Source organism: Chanodichthys erythropterus, chromosome 5 (genome assembly GCF_024489055.1).
Source record: "Chanodichthys erythropterus isolate Z2021 chromosome 5, ASM2448905v1, whole genome shotgun sequence".
NCBI lineage: Eukaryota > Metazoa > Chordata > Actinopteri > Cypriniformes > Xenocyprididae > Chanodichthys > Chanodichthys erythropterus.
The window spans coordinates 20968846-20982475 of record NC_090225.1 but is presented as its reverse complement, the minus strand read 5'-3'; the positions used below and the strand labels follow the sequence as shown (position 1 = coordinate 20982475).

At 37.4% G+C, this 13630-nt stretch overlaps 1 protein-coding gene across 1 annotated transcript; it reads right to left on the bottom strand.

The window, feature by feature from the left end:
• Window positions 1–4873: 4873 nt before the first annotated feature.
• arg2 (arginase 2) lies at window positions 4874–13630 on the bottom strand. Its single transcript, XM_067386525.1, has 8 exons — window positions 13293–13630; window positions 13130–13202; window positions 9437–9611; window positions 8781–8940; window positions 8529–8623; window positions 7655–7759; window positions 6723–6859; window positions 4874–6644 (listed from the first exon to the last, which is right to left on the bottom strand). Exons 1-8 carry the CDS (start codon window positions 13401–13403, stop codon window positions 6457–6459), a joined length of 1044 nt encoding a protein of 347 aa, XP_067242626.1. The 5' UTR covers window positions 13404–13630; the 3' UTR covers window positions 4874–6456.

Genomic DNA, 13630 nt, shown 5'->3' with positions numbered 1-13630 from the left:
ACTCTCACTCTCACTCTCACTCTCTCTCTGGAAAGTATTCAGACCCCCTTAAATTTTTCACTCTTTGTTAAATGATTTTAGCAAATGGCTGCAATAAAAGTTCTTTTTTTTTTCCCATTAATGTACACACAGCACCCCATATTGACAGAAAAACACAGAATTGTTGACATTTTTGCAGATTTATTAAAAAAGAAAAACTGAAATATAACATGGTCCTAAGTATTCAGACCCTTTGCTCAGTAATTATTAGAAGCACCTTTTTGATCTAATACAGCCATGAGTCTTTTTGGGAAAGATGCAACAAGTTTTTCACACCTGGATTTGGGGATCCTTTGCCATTCCTCCTTGCAGATCCTCTCCAGTTCTGTCAGGTTGGATGGTAAACGTTGGTGGACAGCCATTTTTAGGTCTGTCCAGAGATGCTCAATTGGGTTTAAGTCAGGGCTCTGGCTGGGCCATTCAAGAACAGTCACAGAGTTGTTGTGAAGACACTCCTTCGTTATTTTAGCTGTGTGCTTAGGGTCATTGTCTTGTTGGAAGGTAAACCTTCGGCCCAGTCTGAGGTCCTGAGCACTCTGGAGAAGGTTTTTGTCCAGGATATCCCTGTACTTGGCCGCATTCATCTTTCCCTCGATTGCAACCAGTCGTCCTGTCCCTGCAGCTGAAAAACACCCCCACAGCATGATGCTGCCACCACCATGCTTCACTGTTGGGACTGTATTGGACAGGTGATGAGCAGTGCCTGGTTTTCTCCACACATACCGCTTAGAATTAAGGCCAAAAAGTTCTATCTTGGTCTCATCAGACCAGAGAATCTTATTTCTCACCATCTTGGCAAACTCCATGCGGGCTTTCATGTGTCTTGCACTGAGGAGAGGCTTCCGTCGGGCCACTCTGCCATAAAGCCCCGACTGGTGGAGGGCTGCAGTGATGGTTGACTTTCTACAACTTTCTCCCATCTCCCAACTGCATCTCTGGAGCTCAGCCACAGTGATCTTTGGGTTCTTCTTTACCTCTCTCACCAAGGCTCTTCTCCCCCGATAGCTCAGTTTGGCCGGACGGCCAGCTCTAGGAAGGGTTCTGGTCATCCCAAACATCTTCCATTTAAGGATTATGGAGGCCACTGTGCTCTTAGGAACCTTAAGTGCAGCAGAAATGTTTTTGTAACCTTGGCCAGATCTGTGCCTTGCCACAATTCTGTCTCTGAGCTCTTCAGGCAGTTCTGTTGACCTCATGATTCTCATTTGCTCTGACATGCACTGTGAGCTGTAAGGTCTTATATAGACAGGTGTGTGGCTTTCCTAATCAAGTCCAATCAGTATTGGACAGAGTTAAATATATGAGTGTCACAGCAAAGGGTCTGAATACTTAGGACCATGTGATATTTCAGTTTTTCTTTTTTTAATAAATCTGCAAAAATGTTGACAATTCTGTGTTTTTTTTTTGTCAATATGGGGTGCTGTGTGTACATTTTCTTAAAATAATTTAAGTTCATTTTTTTTCCTCATTAATGTACACACAGCACCCCATATTGACAAAAAAACCCACAGAATTGTTGACATTTTTGCAGATTATTTTAGCAAATGGCTGCAATATATCAAAGGGTGAAAAATTTAAGGGGGTCTGGATACTTTCCGTACCCACTGTATATATAGTTGTGGTCAGAATTACTGGCGCCCTTGGTAAATATGATCAAAGATGAATGTAAAAATAAATCTGCATTGTTTATCCTTTTGATCTTTAATTCATGAAATTAGCAAAAATCTAAACTTTCATTGAAGGAAAAGAATTGAAAGTGGGGGTGGGGTGAGTAACATTATGAAATAAAGGCTTTTCTCCAAAACACGTTGGCCATAATTATTGCCACCCTTTTATTCAATACTTTTTGCAACCTCCTTTTGCCAAGATAACAGCTCTGAATCTTCACCTATAATACCTGATGAGTTTGGAGAACACCTGACAAAAGATCAGAGACCATTTCTTCATGCAGAATCTATCCAGATCATTCAGATTCCCAGCTCCATGTTGGTGCTTCTTCTCTTCAGTTCACTCCACTCATTTTCTATAGGGTTCAGGTCAGGGGACTGGGATGGCCATGGCAGAAGCGTCATTTTGTGCTCAGTGACCCATTTTTGTGTTTGTTTTGGATCATTGTCCTGATGGAAGATTCAACCATGGCCCCATTATTGGATTTCTAGCAGAAGCGGTCAGGTTTGGATTTTTTATCTGTTGATATACAAGATGTCCAGGACCTCCAGCAGAAAAATAGGCCCACAACATTAAAGATCCAGCAGTATATTTAACCGTGGGCATGGGGCACTTTTTATCCCTGTGTGCACCAAACCCATCTGGTGAATTTTTCCGCCAAAAAGCTCATTTTGAAAATGCTGGAGATTTTTTTCCTGGATGAGTGAGGAGGATTTTTTTTTAAACCCTCCCGAACAACTTGTGGGGATGTAGGTGCTGTTTGATCTTTTTTTTTTAGGCTCTCTGAGACTCAAGACTCAACTAATCTGCAATTCTCCAGCTGTCTTTGTCCACTCAAACTTTCCTCCTCACAGTACATTAGGACGATTTAGAAACTCGTCCTCTTCCAGGCAGATTTGTAACATGTTTAGTTGATAGGAACTTCTTAATTATTGCCCTGATAGTGGAAATGGGGATTTTCAATGCTTTAGCTATTTTCTTACAACAACTTTCTATTTTGTGAAGCTCAACAATCTTTTGCTGCACATCAGAACTATATTCTTTGTTTTTCTCATTGTGATGAATGATTAAGGGAATTTGGCCTTTTTGTTTCCTCATGTTTATACTCCTGTGGAACAGGAAGTCATGGCTGGACAATTTCATATTCATGATCACACTGGTATGCTAAAAAATGTAAATATGAAGGGCAATAATTCTGACCACAACTGTATATACTAAGTTCTGTCATAAAACTGGCGCAGGCTGATAGATTCTTATCTATTTGGTAGCGATCACATCGTTATCTACATAGGCACAGCTGATTGGTTGCTGTTGCATCAGTGGCCAATGAGCTTGCTGCTCAACATTCAAATGCTTTCCATTGTTGTTAGCAGTCTGCAGGAAGCTTTCACAAACCCTCCACCTTCCCCAGCTCGACCTCTATAGATCTGCTACGGGGGTTATTTAATCAGGGTTCCTACGCGGTTTGGAAAAGTATGGAAAAGTATGGAATTTGATTTGAGTAATTTCCAGGTCTGGAAAAGTATGGAAAAAAGAAATCAGGGTATGGAAAAATATTTGTGTTTCCAGACTATTGTCTCTCTTCAGTTTTCTAATTTATTATACCTGCAAAACTAGACACTTTACAGTGAAATTAGCTCTTTTGAATCAAAATACATAATTTATGTTAATCGTGTAGATCCGTAGAGGTTTTTTCAGGGCGATTGCATGTCTCAGGATTCTCACAAGAATCGAAAATGGGCTACAATTTTCTCATAGACTGGAGTGAGTCATGATCTTTCTTGGTGCTCTGTGGCGTGATAGATCGCTGTAGCCATCTCTTCTACTTTACTAGTTACAGCACAAAATAAACATGATTGAACATCCAAAGGTATGTTGAAAGATAAAGTACAACTTACTGAATTCTGTATCACATGCAATTGATCAATCATTGTTTCAACTACAGAAAGGCATCAATAAAACAGCATGTAAAAATATCACATTTAGCCTACCTCAGAAAAGCCGTTTAATGGCCAAAAACTCATTATTCAGCTACAAAAATGAACTTCAAGAGGAGCATTTTGCACTATAGGCTATTGCATATTCATTGTATTTGTACTTAACATGTGCTTCGATATTAAATGTATAAATCTGTTTCATGACAGCCACCATTTAAAAAAAAAAAAAAGAGTAGAAAAATAATTGTCATTAAAAATGTATGTAATCTTCCTTATGTGTAATTTAGCCTATATGAAAGTAGCTTGCAAATCAGTTTTAACCAATTATTATAATGATGTACCAGCTGTGGTTCCTTGTATAATTTACAGCATTAGTTGAGAGAATTTTTTTTTTTTCTATGAGGAAATTTGCCATGTACTTGACCTGATAGGCTCCAAATGAATCAATATTGAATCGAAGGTAATCAAATCAAAATCAAATTTTCAAAAATTTTCAAAATCAAAATGAAGCAAGCTTCTGAATCAAAATCGCATTCAATTGTGAAATTTGTGTCAATTCTCAGCCCTACTGTCAATAATTTATTATTATTTTTATTTTTTTTACTTGTTGTTTTTCCCATTTATGTTGTCAGAGTGCACCAGAATGCTTCATTTACATGTTAAAATCACAAAAATCTTCTCCTGGGGGAGGATGCCCCCCGACCCCCCTACACATCACCTTTTACACCTTGTTTTACTTTGCAGATGTTTATAAACTTGTGAATTTCTAAAATATTACGGAAACTGATACTGCGCTTGTGTAGGCTACTCGTACTCCTAGGCTACTCTATAGAAATGTTTTGATACTAAAAAATACTGACAACAGAACAGAATGGATAAATCAGAGAAGGATGTCTATGAAGTAAATGTGTCGAATTATTAGAATGTTAAACAAATTAAATATTTACGCCTATGTAGTGAGTAGTATGGTCAGAAAGGGAAACAAAGTCACTACCCTTTTAAACAGGGAATATATTAGTACTTGTAGATTAATCCGCAACAGAAGTCACACAGCAACGTAGTTTTAAGAAGAGAAGGGCCTAGATGTGAATACTAAATACAAAACTTTATTTCAACAATCAAACAAAATGTAAAAATCACTAAAAGACTGTAAGACCCCTACTACAAACATGAAGAAAACATAGAAAAGGAGACCGAGGCTTACCAATGGCAGAAAATCGTTTGGAAGGAGGTCTGGAAATTTGAGTCTGGAAAAGTATGGAATTTTGAAATGGAAAATGTGTAGGAACCCTGTTTAATGAATGCTGCTACCAGCAGCATGTCTGTGAATGTATTGGGAGTCTGCAATCTTAATTTTTCTGCAATTCTCAATTCTCCGGCTGTGTTTCTTGAAGAGTATTTGGCCACTCGAACTATCCTCCTCGCCTTGCATTACTACAACATACAGACAACAGACACATGTCCTCTTCCATTTTTTATTTTATTTTCTATTTTGTGTTATTTCTTGACATTGTAATTTGTGAAACTCAACAATCTTTTGCTGCACATCAGAACTATATTGTTTGGCTTTACTCATTGTGATGGATGTTCAAGGAAATTTGGCCTTTTTTGTTTTCCTCATATTAATTGTCCTGTTACCATTTTTATTTTGTATGGCCTTGATAGCTGCAGAATAAGAAAAGGAATGCGTTTTTTTTTTTAATTGCTGTCTTTTTCTGCTGGGTTTTGCTTCTCGTTCCGTGCCATATTAAGATTTTCATGGTTCATTCCATGTTTTATAGGCAACCTCTGTCATGCTAATTCAGATTAGCAGTTGGTTTTAAATGAATCTTGTTTACTTTAGTTCAAGACTCCGCAGTTCAAGTTTTAGTAATCTGTACATAACCCTAATATTTCTGGATTCTATTTATAGGCAGAGTATTAAATATTATTTTATACTTAAGATTCTCTCATTTAATGTAGTTATTGACAGGTATCAGGAGTTTCAAACCACTCAATCATGGACAATTTACATTCTTTCTCCAGTACATTAGTTTATTGCAACAAAATATTTTTACCGAAACAGAGAAATGAAACAAATCAACCCTCCTTCCTGAAGAAGATACTGGTACTGATGGTGAATTCAGATCTGAAATGCATTCATACATGATTTTTCAAAAGGTTTAATTAAATACATATGAAAATGACTAAAATAACTTATTTCAAATCTACCATTTAAAAAAGGACCACTCAGTTTAAACCTAACCAAACCCGTGGGAATAGATTAGCCATTAAAAGCAGTCTATTATACAAAACAAAGAAACGAACAAACATAGAAATACAACAAAAACCAGTTCTGGTCCAAAAGTGCAAACATGTTTCAATGAAAGTAAAATCAATCAGTCCACCACAGTAGAGAGTCACCTCAGCCTTCTAAAATGTGTTATGCACATTTTCTTTTATGACAGTTTTTCCTGCAGCAAGTCCCAGAGCGTAATCAGAGGTTACCCATTAATCCCATGACAGCTGATAAACATTAAAAACATTTAATTTTCAGACATAATAGTCCTCAAATACAGAGAATTCAGATCTCAGCTGTCTTTTTTTTTTAGCCAAGCTAAAATTAGTGGTAGGTACTGTATATAATAAATCTCACCGATGCGCTTCAAGCAGCACTTTACCGGTGAGATATCAATTTCTGACCAAGACTACAGTAACCTTCAAATTAAATCTTTAGTCTGGTGCTCAGTCTCTGCAAATCCTTCAGTGTTGTTCTTTTAGACTTTGGAATGCAAAGTGGTTAATTTGTCAAAGTCCTTGATTAGCCGGTGTTTTACATCCGCAGCTCAGTGTCCTCTTTTGATTCTGGAATCTTCGGGAAGGCAACGTGTGCACCTTCACGTGTCTGACCGAGAGCAGATGCAATGACGTCAACTGCTAGGCTGGTTGTGGCCTCCACAGCCTCAGGCGTGGCTCCTAGTGTGGGGTTCACTTCAACCACGTCCATCACAGAGAGTAAACCTGTGTGGTCCGGAAGAGGTTGTATTAGCATCAGATTTAGGATTTATTGAATTTCATTTGTGAATTGTAGATCTGTACCTGTGTTGTGGATCTCTTCTGTTACATAGATGCCCTCTCTATACGTCAGTCCTCCATTAACAGGAGTTCCAGTGGCGGGAGCCAAGGATGGGTCAAACGCATCAATGTCAAAGCTCAAGTGGATCGGCCTTTGTTTCCTGATGTAAAAACAAGTAACAGTTTGAGTTGGTACACTCAAAATAATGTCCAGCAGGACATCAAACTAGACTGATAGATTACAATAATTTAAGAAAAGTGTTTTTGCCTCTTAATCTGGGGATCCATTTTACTGAGTAAGCCCTGTACACTCTCTGTTCACAGCATGTTTAGGTTCAGACAAAGGAAAACATAAGGATGTAGTGGATGTTAAATAGTTAACGATATCCATATTCTCTGGAGTTTTTTGTGGTCCTTGGTAATTATATGAAGTTATTACATGTGTTGTTACAATTGCCCCCGCATGTGGGGGCAGATATAATATTTGACTTCCAATGTATCAGTCAAAAGTCAAAGTCCGCTTTGTCAATTCTGCCACATATACAGTACATACATACAGAGAATTTAAATTGCGTAACTCTCAGACCCCTGGTGCATACAGTTAACACTAAACACTAATAGTAGACATGAGAATACAGATAAATACAGTTTAAATATATGTAAATAGATAAAGATAAAGTGCAGATATGATAATAATATGTGAAGTGCAAAACTAGCTTATTCAAATTTCTTATTGAAATCAATATTGTGACTAACAGTGCTTGTAAAAACATTTGGTGACTGTTAACAAGTAGAACACAGATAAAGTTACTGACATAAAAATTTGCATCCAAATGTTTAAAAAGGTTTTTGAGTAACAAACGGTCTCCCCCTACACATGGAGCATGCAATCTGCTGCTGGTTGTTTCACTACTAGTTAAATAATTGTGTATGTTTTTGCGCAATAATCACTGTACCTTGCCAAGAGGTGATCCAAAGTGACCTCCATTACTCTCTGAATGCCCATTCTGTCAATATCCCGCATGGAGAAGTACTGAATTCCCAGGGTCTTCAGGATTATACTGAGATGAAAAAAAATCTAATTAGTAACCAAAAGTATTAATGCTGTTTTAAATTGTGTAGTATATCTGCTTTGTCTCTCTCATTTAAAATTTTAGGGTCAGTTTTTTTTAAATATTTTTATTAATTAAGGATGCATTTAATCAAAAGTAACAGTAAAGACTTTTTTTTTTAATTTTTTACAAAAAAATTTAATAACTTTTGAACTTTCTATTCAAATAATCGAATCAAAGAATTCTGAAAAAAAAAGTATCACGGTTTCCACAAACATATTAAGTAGCACAACCGTTTTCAACATTTATTATAATAAGAAATGCTTCTTGAGCACCAAATCAGCATATTAAAATTATTTCTGAAGCATCATGTGACACTAAAGACTGGAGTAATGATGCTGAAAATTCAGCTTTGCCATCACTGGAATAAATGACATTTAAAATATTAAAATAGAAAACAGTTATTTTAAAGTGTAATAATATTTCACAATCTTACCATTTTTACTGTATTTTTGAAAACAAAAACAAATCTTTCTGACCCCAAATGTTTGTAAGGTAGTGTATACAGTATATACCAAATTGTAAATGTATTTGAACTGTAGTAATGTTGGCTTTATCGTAGACCTTTCTGGTTTGTGCCCTGTTGGCGGTTACAAGTCATGTCAGTTATATAAATAGCCTATGGAATGACAATTGATTTAGTTGCATAGGCTTTAAAGAACAGGCTACAGGTGGCAAATCCTGAATGTCATTTTGGGACAGAACATAGTGTGCTTACTGCTCGCCTGGATCCACATCTCTGAGGCCGATGTAGACCAGGTCTCTGGCAGACAGGAAAGGCTTCATCCAGGAAAATCCAGGAACCTCTGGCATCTGAAAGTTACAAAGCAGAATAAAATGAATATATTTTCTGGAGACAAATAGAAAAAAAGGTAATCTCCAAGTATTGTCTTCTTCAAGATAAAGTAATTAAAGTCATGTCAGAGATAGCACAATATCAACGTATCTTTCGTGCAAGAATTTTAATCACCTTGTTCTGCAGGTCCTTAAGTAAGAATGCTACAGACTGGCCATGGAGGTTTCCAGAAGGTGAAGTCAGAGGAGTGTTGATATCCGCATGAGCGTCCACCCAAATCAGACAAAGATCAGGGCACTGCTGAGCGTGGCCTTCCACTGAACCAATCGCTAGGCTGTAGGAATGAAAGCATCACAAATGTTGTCACAAACACAGCCACGCTTTGATGATTTTGGCTTTTAAAAGAACAAACTCAACAAAGTCTGAGATTGCATTGAATTTTTTTAATTATCAGAATAGTTTTGATTGGAAAAAATTGGATTCAGCTGGCTGGAAATACAAACAGCTTCCCACAACAAAAAGAAAAACCTTGACCTTTTCAAAGCGAAGTAATAAAACTGGCTTCAGCTTAGCCAGACTGCCACAATTTTACTTCATGCTTGTGCCAAAAAGACAAAAATGGAAAGACTTGTGGAATAAGTAACTAATTATAAACTCTGTAATTTTCTATTGGCAGTGACCCATCAACTATATACCAAGATAAAAGGCTTAGTTTTTTTTTTTTGTTCATTGAAAGTTTAACAAACAATAAAGACCATCATATATGAATCAGATTTTTTGGATTAGTTTGTACAAGATAATTGGGAAAAATATACAGTAAAACTCTGTACCTGTGGTCTCCCCCCAGCATGATGCAGGTATGTCCCGCCCCCACTGCGCCGCTCACAGCCCCCGACAGCAGCTTATTGGCACGTCCAACTGTGCGTGGGAACGGCACGTGCATAAAGTGCTCATCTTTTTCCAGATGCTTGAAGGTCAGGTCTCCAAAATCATGTACAGGGTAGTCTACAACAAGACAGGACATATAAATAAACTAACACTGGCATTAAAGCTTCCACACTTTCTGCTAACTCTGACCAAAAAGCAGGTCGAAGCTGGCAGGTGACAGTTCTGTCATTTAATCCCAGCATGAATCTGCCCAAGCCATGTAGTGGACATATGGAAATGTAGGCTGAAACTCCTATTGGAGGACACTAGTGAAGGTCTAAACAGCTGATGGGGCCCAGCATGACACAACCAGATCAGCCTCAATGACAGTGTTGAATTACTCTTCAGATTTTAAAGCAACCTATAATGTAATGTGTACTATCCAGTGGCCTCTTAACAGGAATAGACGTGAACACGTTGAACCTGATTAAGTATTTTTTAAAATACTAGATGTGTTTTCTGCTTGAAAGTAAGAAAACTACAAGGGAATTAGGGATTTGGCCATGATAGAAGCAAAGGGGTTGGTCGTTATAAGCAAAGACAGATGTTAAAGTTTAGATCGTAACTGCATTTGAAAACTTCAGTTTCATATGACATACACAACCAACAGTTACTAACTGGAGCAAGCATCTATATTTGTTGCATTGAATATGGCACTGATATAGTTTAGTCAAGAATGCTTGCCATATAGGGTGTATGGTTATTTCCACAGCTCCAAACTGCCAAGCGTCTGTAAAAGTGATGCAACAAATCAAAATTGCATCAGTGTGTTATAAATGTATTTTATATTAAATAAATAATATCCATGATTAAATAAAATTACGGTTTTAAAAATGCATTTTTAAAAAAATAAATAAATAAATAAGTGACAGGTCGTAAATTAAAAAGTATAACTTTAAGGACATTAAGGTATTGTTTTTCTCTCTCTCAAGCAATCCAACGTCCCAAAATGCAAGAAAAATCTCTCTGTTAAAACCAAGCCAGTACAAACAAAAATACAATATTACATTTATATACACATTTTCGGTGATAACAAGGGAAAAACATCCCCAGCTAAGGTGAAACGGGGTCTTCGAAGCTGTGTCATAAGTATGCCATTTGTTCACAACCGCCGACGGAAAAAATTTCAGGCTTAAGATAGCAGGAACTATCGGATTACATGGAGAACATGTAGTTACGTAAAGCGACCCTGAGCTCGGCATGATGTTTATGTGATTAACAGCTGACTGAATGTCGGCGACACTCATGAATGACTTGCACATTCTGACGAGCAACTCAGGAATCTCATGACTCAGAAGAAGCAACGGACTGTAAAGAGGATTTACATCTTCTTTTCCTTTAATTATTATTAGCAGTAGTGGTAGTACCCCTTATGCATGTCAAATGTAAGCTTTGGTAGCAAGTCGATACTAAAGTTAAAAAGGTGTAACGATACCACTCTCTCTATGCTCTTAAAGGTTTGCCTTTAACATTTACACTAAAAATATCATTATTGTTTTTGCTTAGGTATCGAAAAATCAAGAAATATTGGGATCGTGACAACAGTGAATGTTTCCAACTCACTCTTTCCAGACAGAGAGAAATAATGAATGCAGCATTCATTGTTTATTTAGTTTATAAGGAATAATTAATTATGGAAACTTGTAATTAAAAACCACTAATGTTCCCCTGTAATCTGAAGCCAGCTGTCCCAGAGCTTTTTGTACAACGCTCCAGCGGGAACCGCCTTCACATTTTACTGGCAGTGTTTAATCCATGACCTCACCAGGTTCATTTATGACTAGCCAGAGGAAAGACCCAAAATAACATCTGCCTGTATCACTCCAGTGAAAAACTACATTCAGGTCCACTTCACTTTTGACTCTGTAGCCTGTGTCAGCTCCTCTGAAACGTTATCCTTACGGCAAACTAAAAAGGATTAGTTCACTTTCAATTAAAATTTTCCTGATAATTTACTCACCCTGATGTCATCCAAGATGTTCATGTCTTTCTTTGATCAGTCGAAAAGAAATTAAGGTTTTTGATGAAAACATTCCAGGATTTTTCTCCTTATAGTGGACTTCAATGGCTTCCAGACAGTTGAAGGTAAAAATTACAGTTTCAGTGCAGCTTTAAAGAGCTGTAAACGATACCAGACGAGGAATAAGAGTCTTATCTAGCGAAACGAACGGTCATTTTAGAAAAAAATGTAAATGTATATGCTTTATAAACACAAATGATCGCCTTGCACTTGCTTCCACCAAATCCGCACTTTCGTATTCTTTAAAAAGCATACGCTGTATGTCCTACGCCTTCCCTATTCAACTTGCGCAAAAAATGTAACTGGCACCGCATTCGTTCCGTAAGTTGAATAGGGAAGGCGTAGGACATACAGCGTAAGCTTTTTGAAGAATGCGGAAAGCAGAAGCAAGTGCAAGGCGATCATTTGTGTTTATAAAGCATATACATTTAAATTTTTTTTTAAAAATGACCCATCGTTTCGCTAGATAAGACCCTTATTCCTCGTCTGGTATCGTTTAAAGCCCTTTGAAGCTGCACTGAAACTGTCATTTTGACCTTCAACCGTTTGGAGTCCATTTAAGTCCACTATAAGGAGAAAAATCCTGTAATGTTTTCATCAAAACCCTTCATTTCTTTTTGACTGAAGAAAGAAAAACAAACATTTTGGATGACATGGGGGTGAGTAAATTATCAGGAAAATTTTATTTGAAAGTGAACTAATCCTTTAATAGCACAAATGCCATTAAACTATATAAAAACACTCTCCACCCCTTGCTGCTGCCTTACATCTCTCCACCAGCACGTACTCTTTTTGTTGGGTCACTTCTCATCTGTGATTGCAAAACTGCCTTCTGTGTGAAAAGAAGCTTCTGCTAAATGAATAAATGTAAATGTAAGATCCCCACTGAGCCATCACCAGGCTTTTGTCCATGACATAATGGCCTATTGTTATGTGATGTGGCAGGTCTTCTCAGGCATCTCTGAATGGTGAACTGCAGTGACGCACGTACTTACAGTAAACCTAACCCCTCCCTCCCTTCCTCTCTCTCTGCGGCCAGACAACATTCAAAACTCCTTTATCGACCAATTTAAAGTTTTCAAGTATTAAAAAAAAAAAAAAACACATACAATTGAATTATTATTGCTACAAACAGATTGTGATGCCTCATTGTAAATTCATTCACGTTTGGATTATGTAACAGTTAATCCACTGCCCCCTTTTGATTCTCAGCAGTGAGCTCGCGACTAGTTTATTTAAAGAAACAGTTCACCCAAAAACTACATTTTTCACTCCCAGCTAAAACCGAATATTCGTCTTCAATATATATTCATGTTATTTCAAACGAAGCTGAATTCCTTTAAATATTTGATGAGGGAGAAGCCTCAGACATTCACTTTTACTGTACGGAAAAATGATGCAATAAAGTGAATGCTTACTAAAGCTGTCAGTCGCTTACATCTTTTAGAAGTTCAGAGGGTACGTACATGATGACAGAAGAATTTTAAATAAATATATATATATATATATTTCAGTCCCACAAATCTGAATAGATGGATATATAGATAGATGAAACAAATACTGATAATGTACTTACCAAGATTTGAAAGTCTCTCCACCAAACCCGCATCCCTGATGGCTTTGGGTCCGTGCTCCACCCCTCTCCTTTTCTGAGAATCGTACAAAATTCAGTCACATCATGATGTTATACATCAGAGAGTTTATGAGAGTTCCCCTTGAATAAATACATTATATATTACCTGTCCTTTTGAAAACGGAGCTCCCAAAATGGCCACAGAATGCGATCGGTTCTGCTGGCAGGAGCTCAGCGTGGATCTCAGTAGTCTGGACAGTGGTCCTCTCAATGCCATGCTGACTCAACCGGAGAGTTATGAAACGAAACGAAAAAACAAATAGTATGTCGACCGGTGTGACTTTTTAATCCACTGGCTGTTGAATCTCGAAGAACTGGCACGACGGGTTTTTTTTTTTTTTTTTTTAAGTCTTAATTTCTATAGACCGACCCCCCAAAATCCAGCAGTCCTCCAGCATCCAGTTGTTTCTCATGCAGCTTCGTTAAACATTCGCTCACAGCGGC

Coding starts and splice junctions, on each gene's coding strand:
- arg2 (XM_067386525.1), bottom strand. CDS start 13,403: ATGGCATTGAGAGGACCACTGTCCAGACTACTGAGATCCACGCTGAGC. Junction 9,612..13,129: donor GGAGAGACTTTCAAATCTTG/GTAAGTACATTA, acceptor GTCTTGTTGTAG/ACTACCCTGTACATGATTTT. Junction 8,624..8,780: donor TTAAGGACCTGCAGAACAAG/GTGATTAAAATT, acceptor TGTAACTTTCAG/ATGCCAGAGGTTCCTGGATT.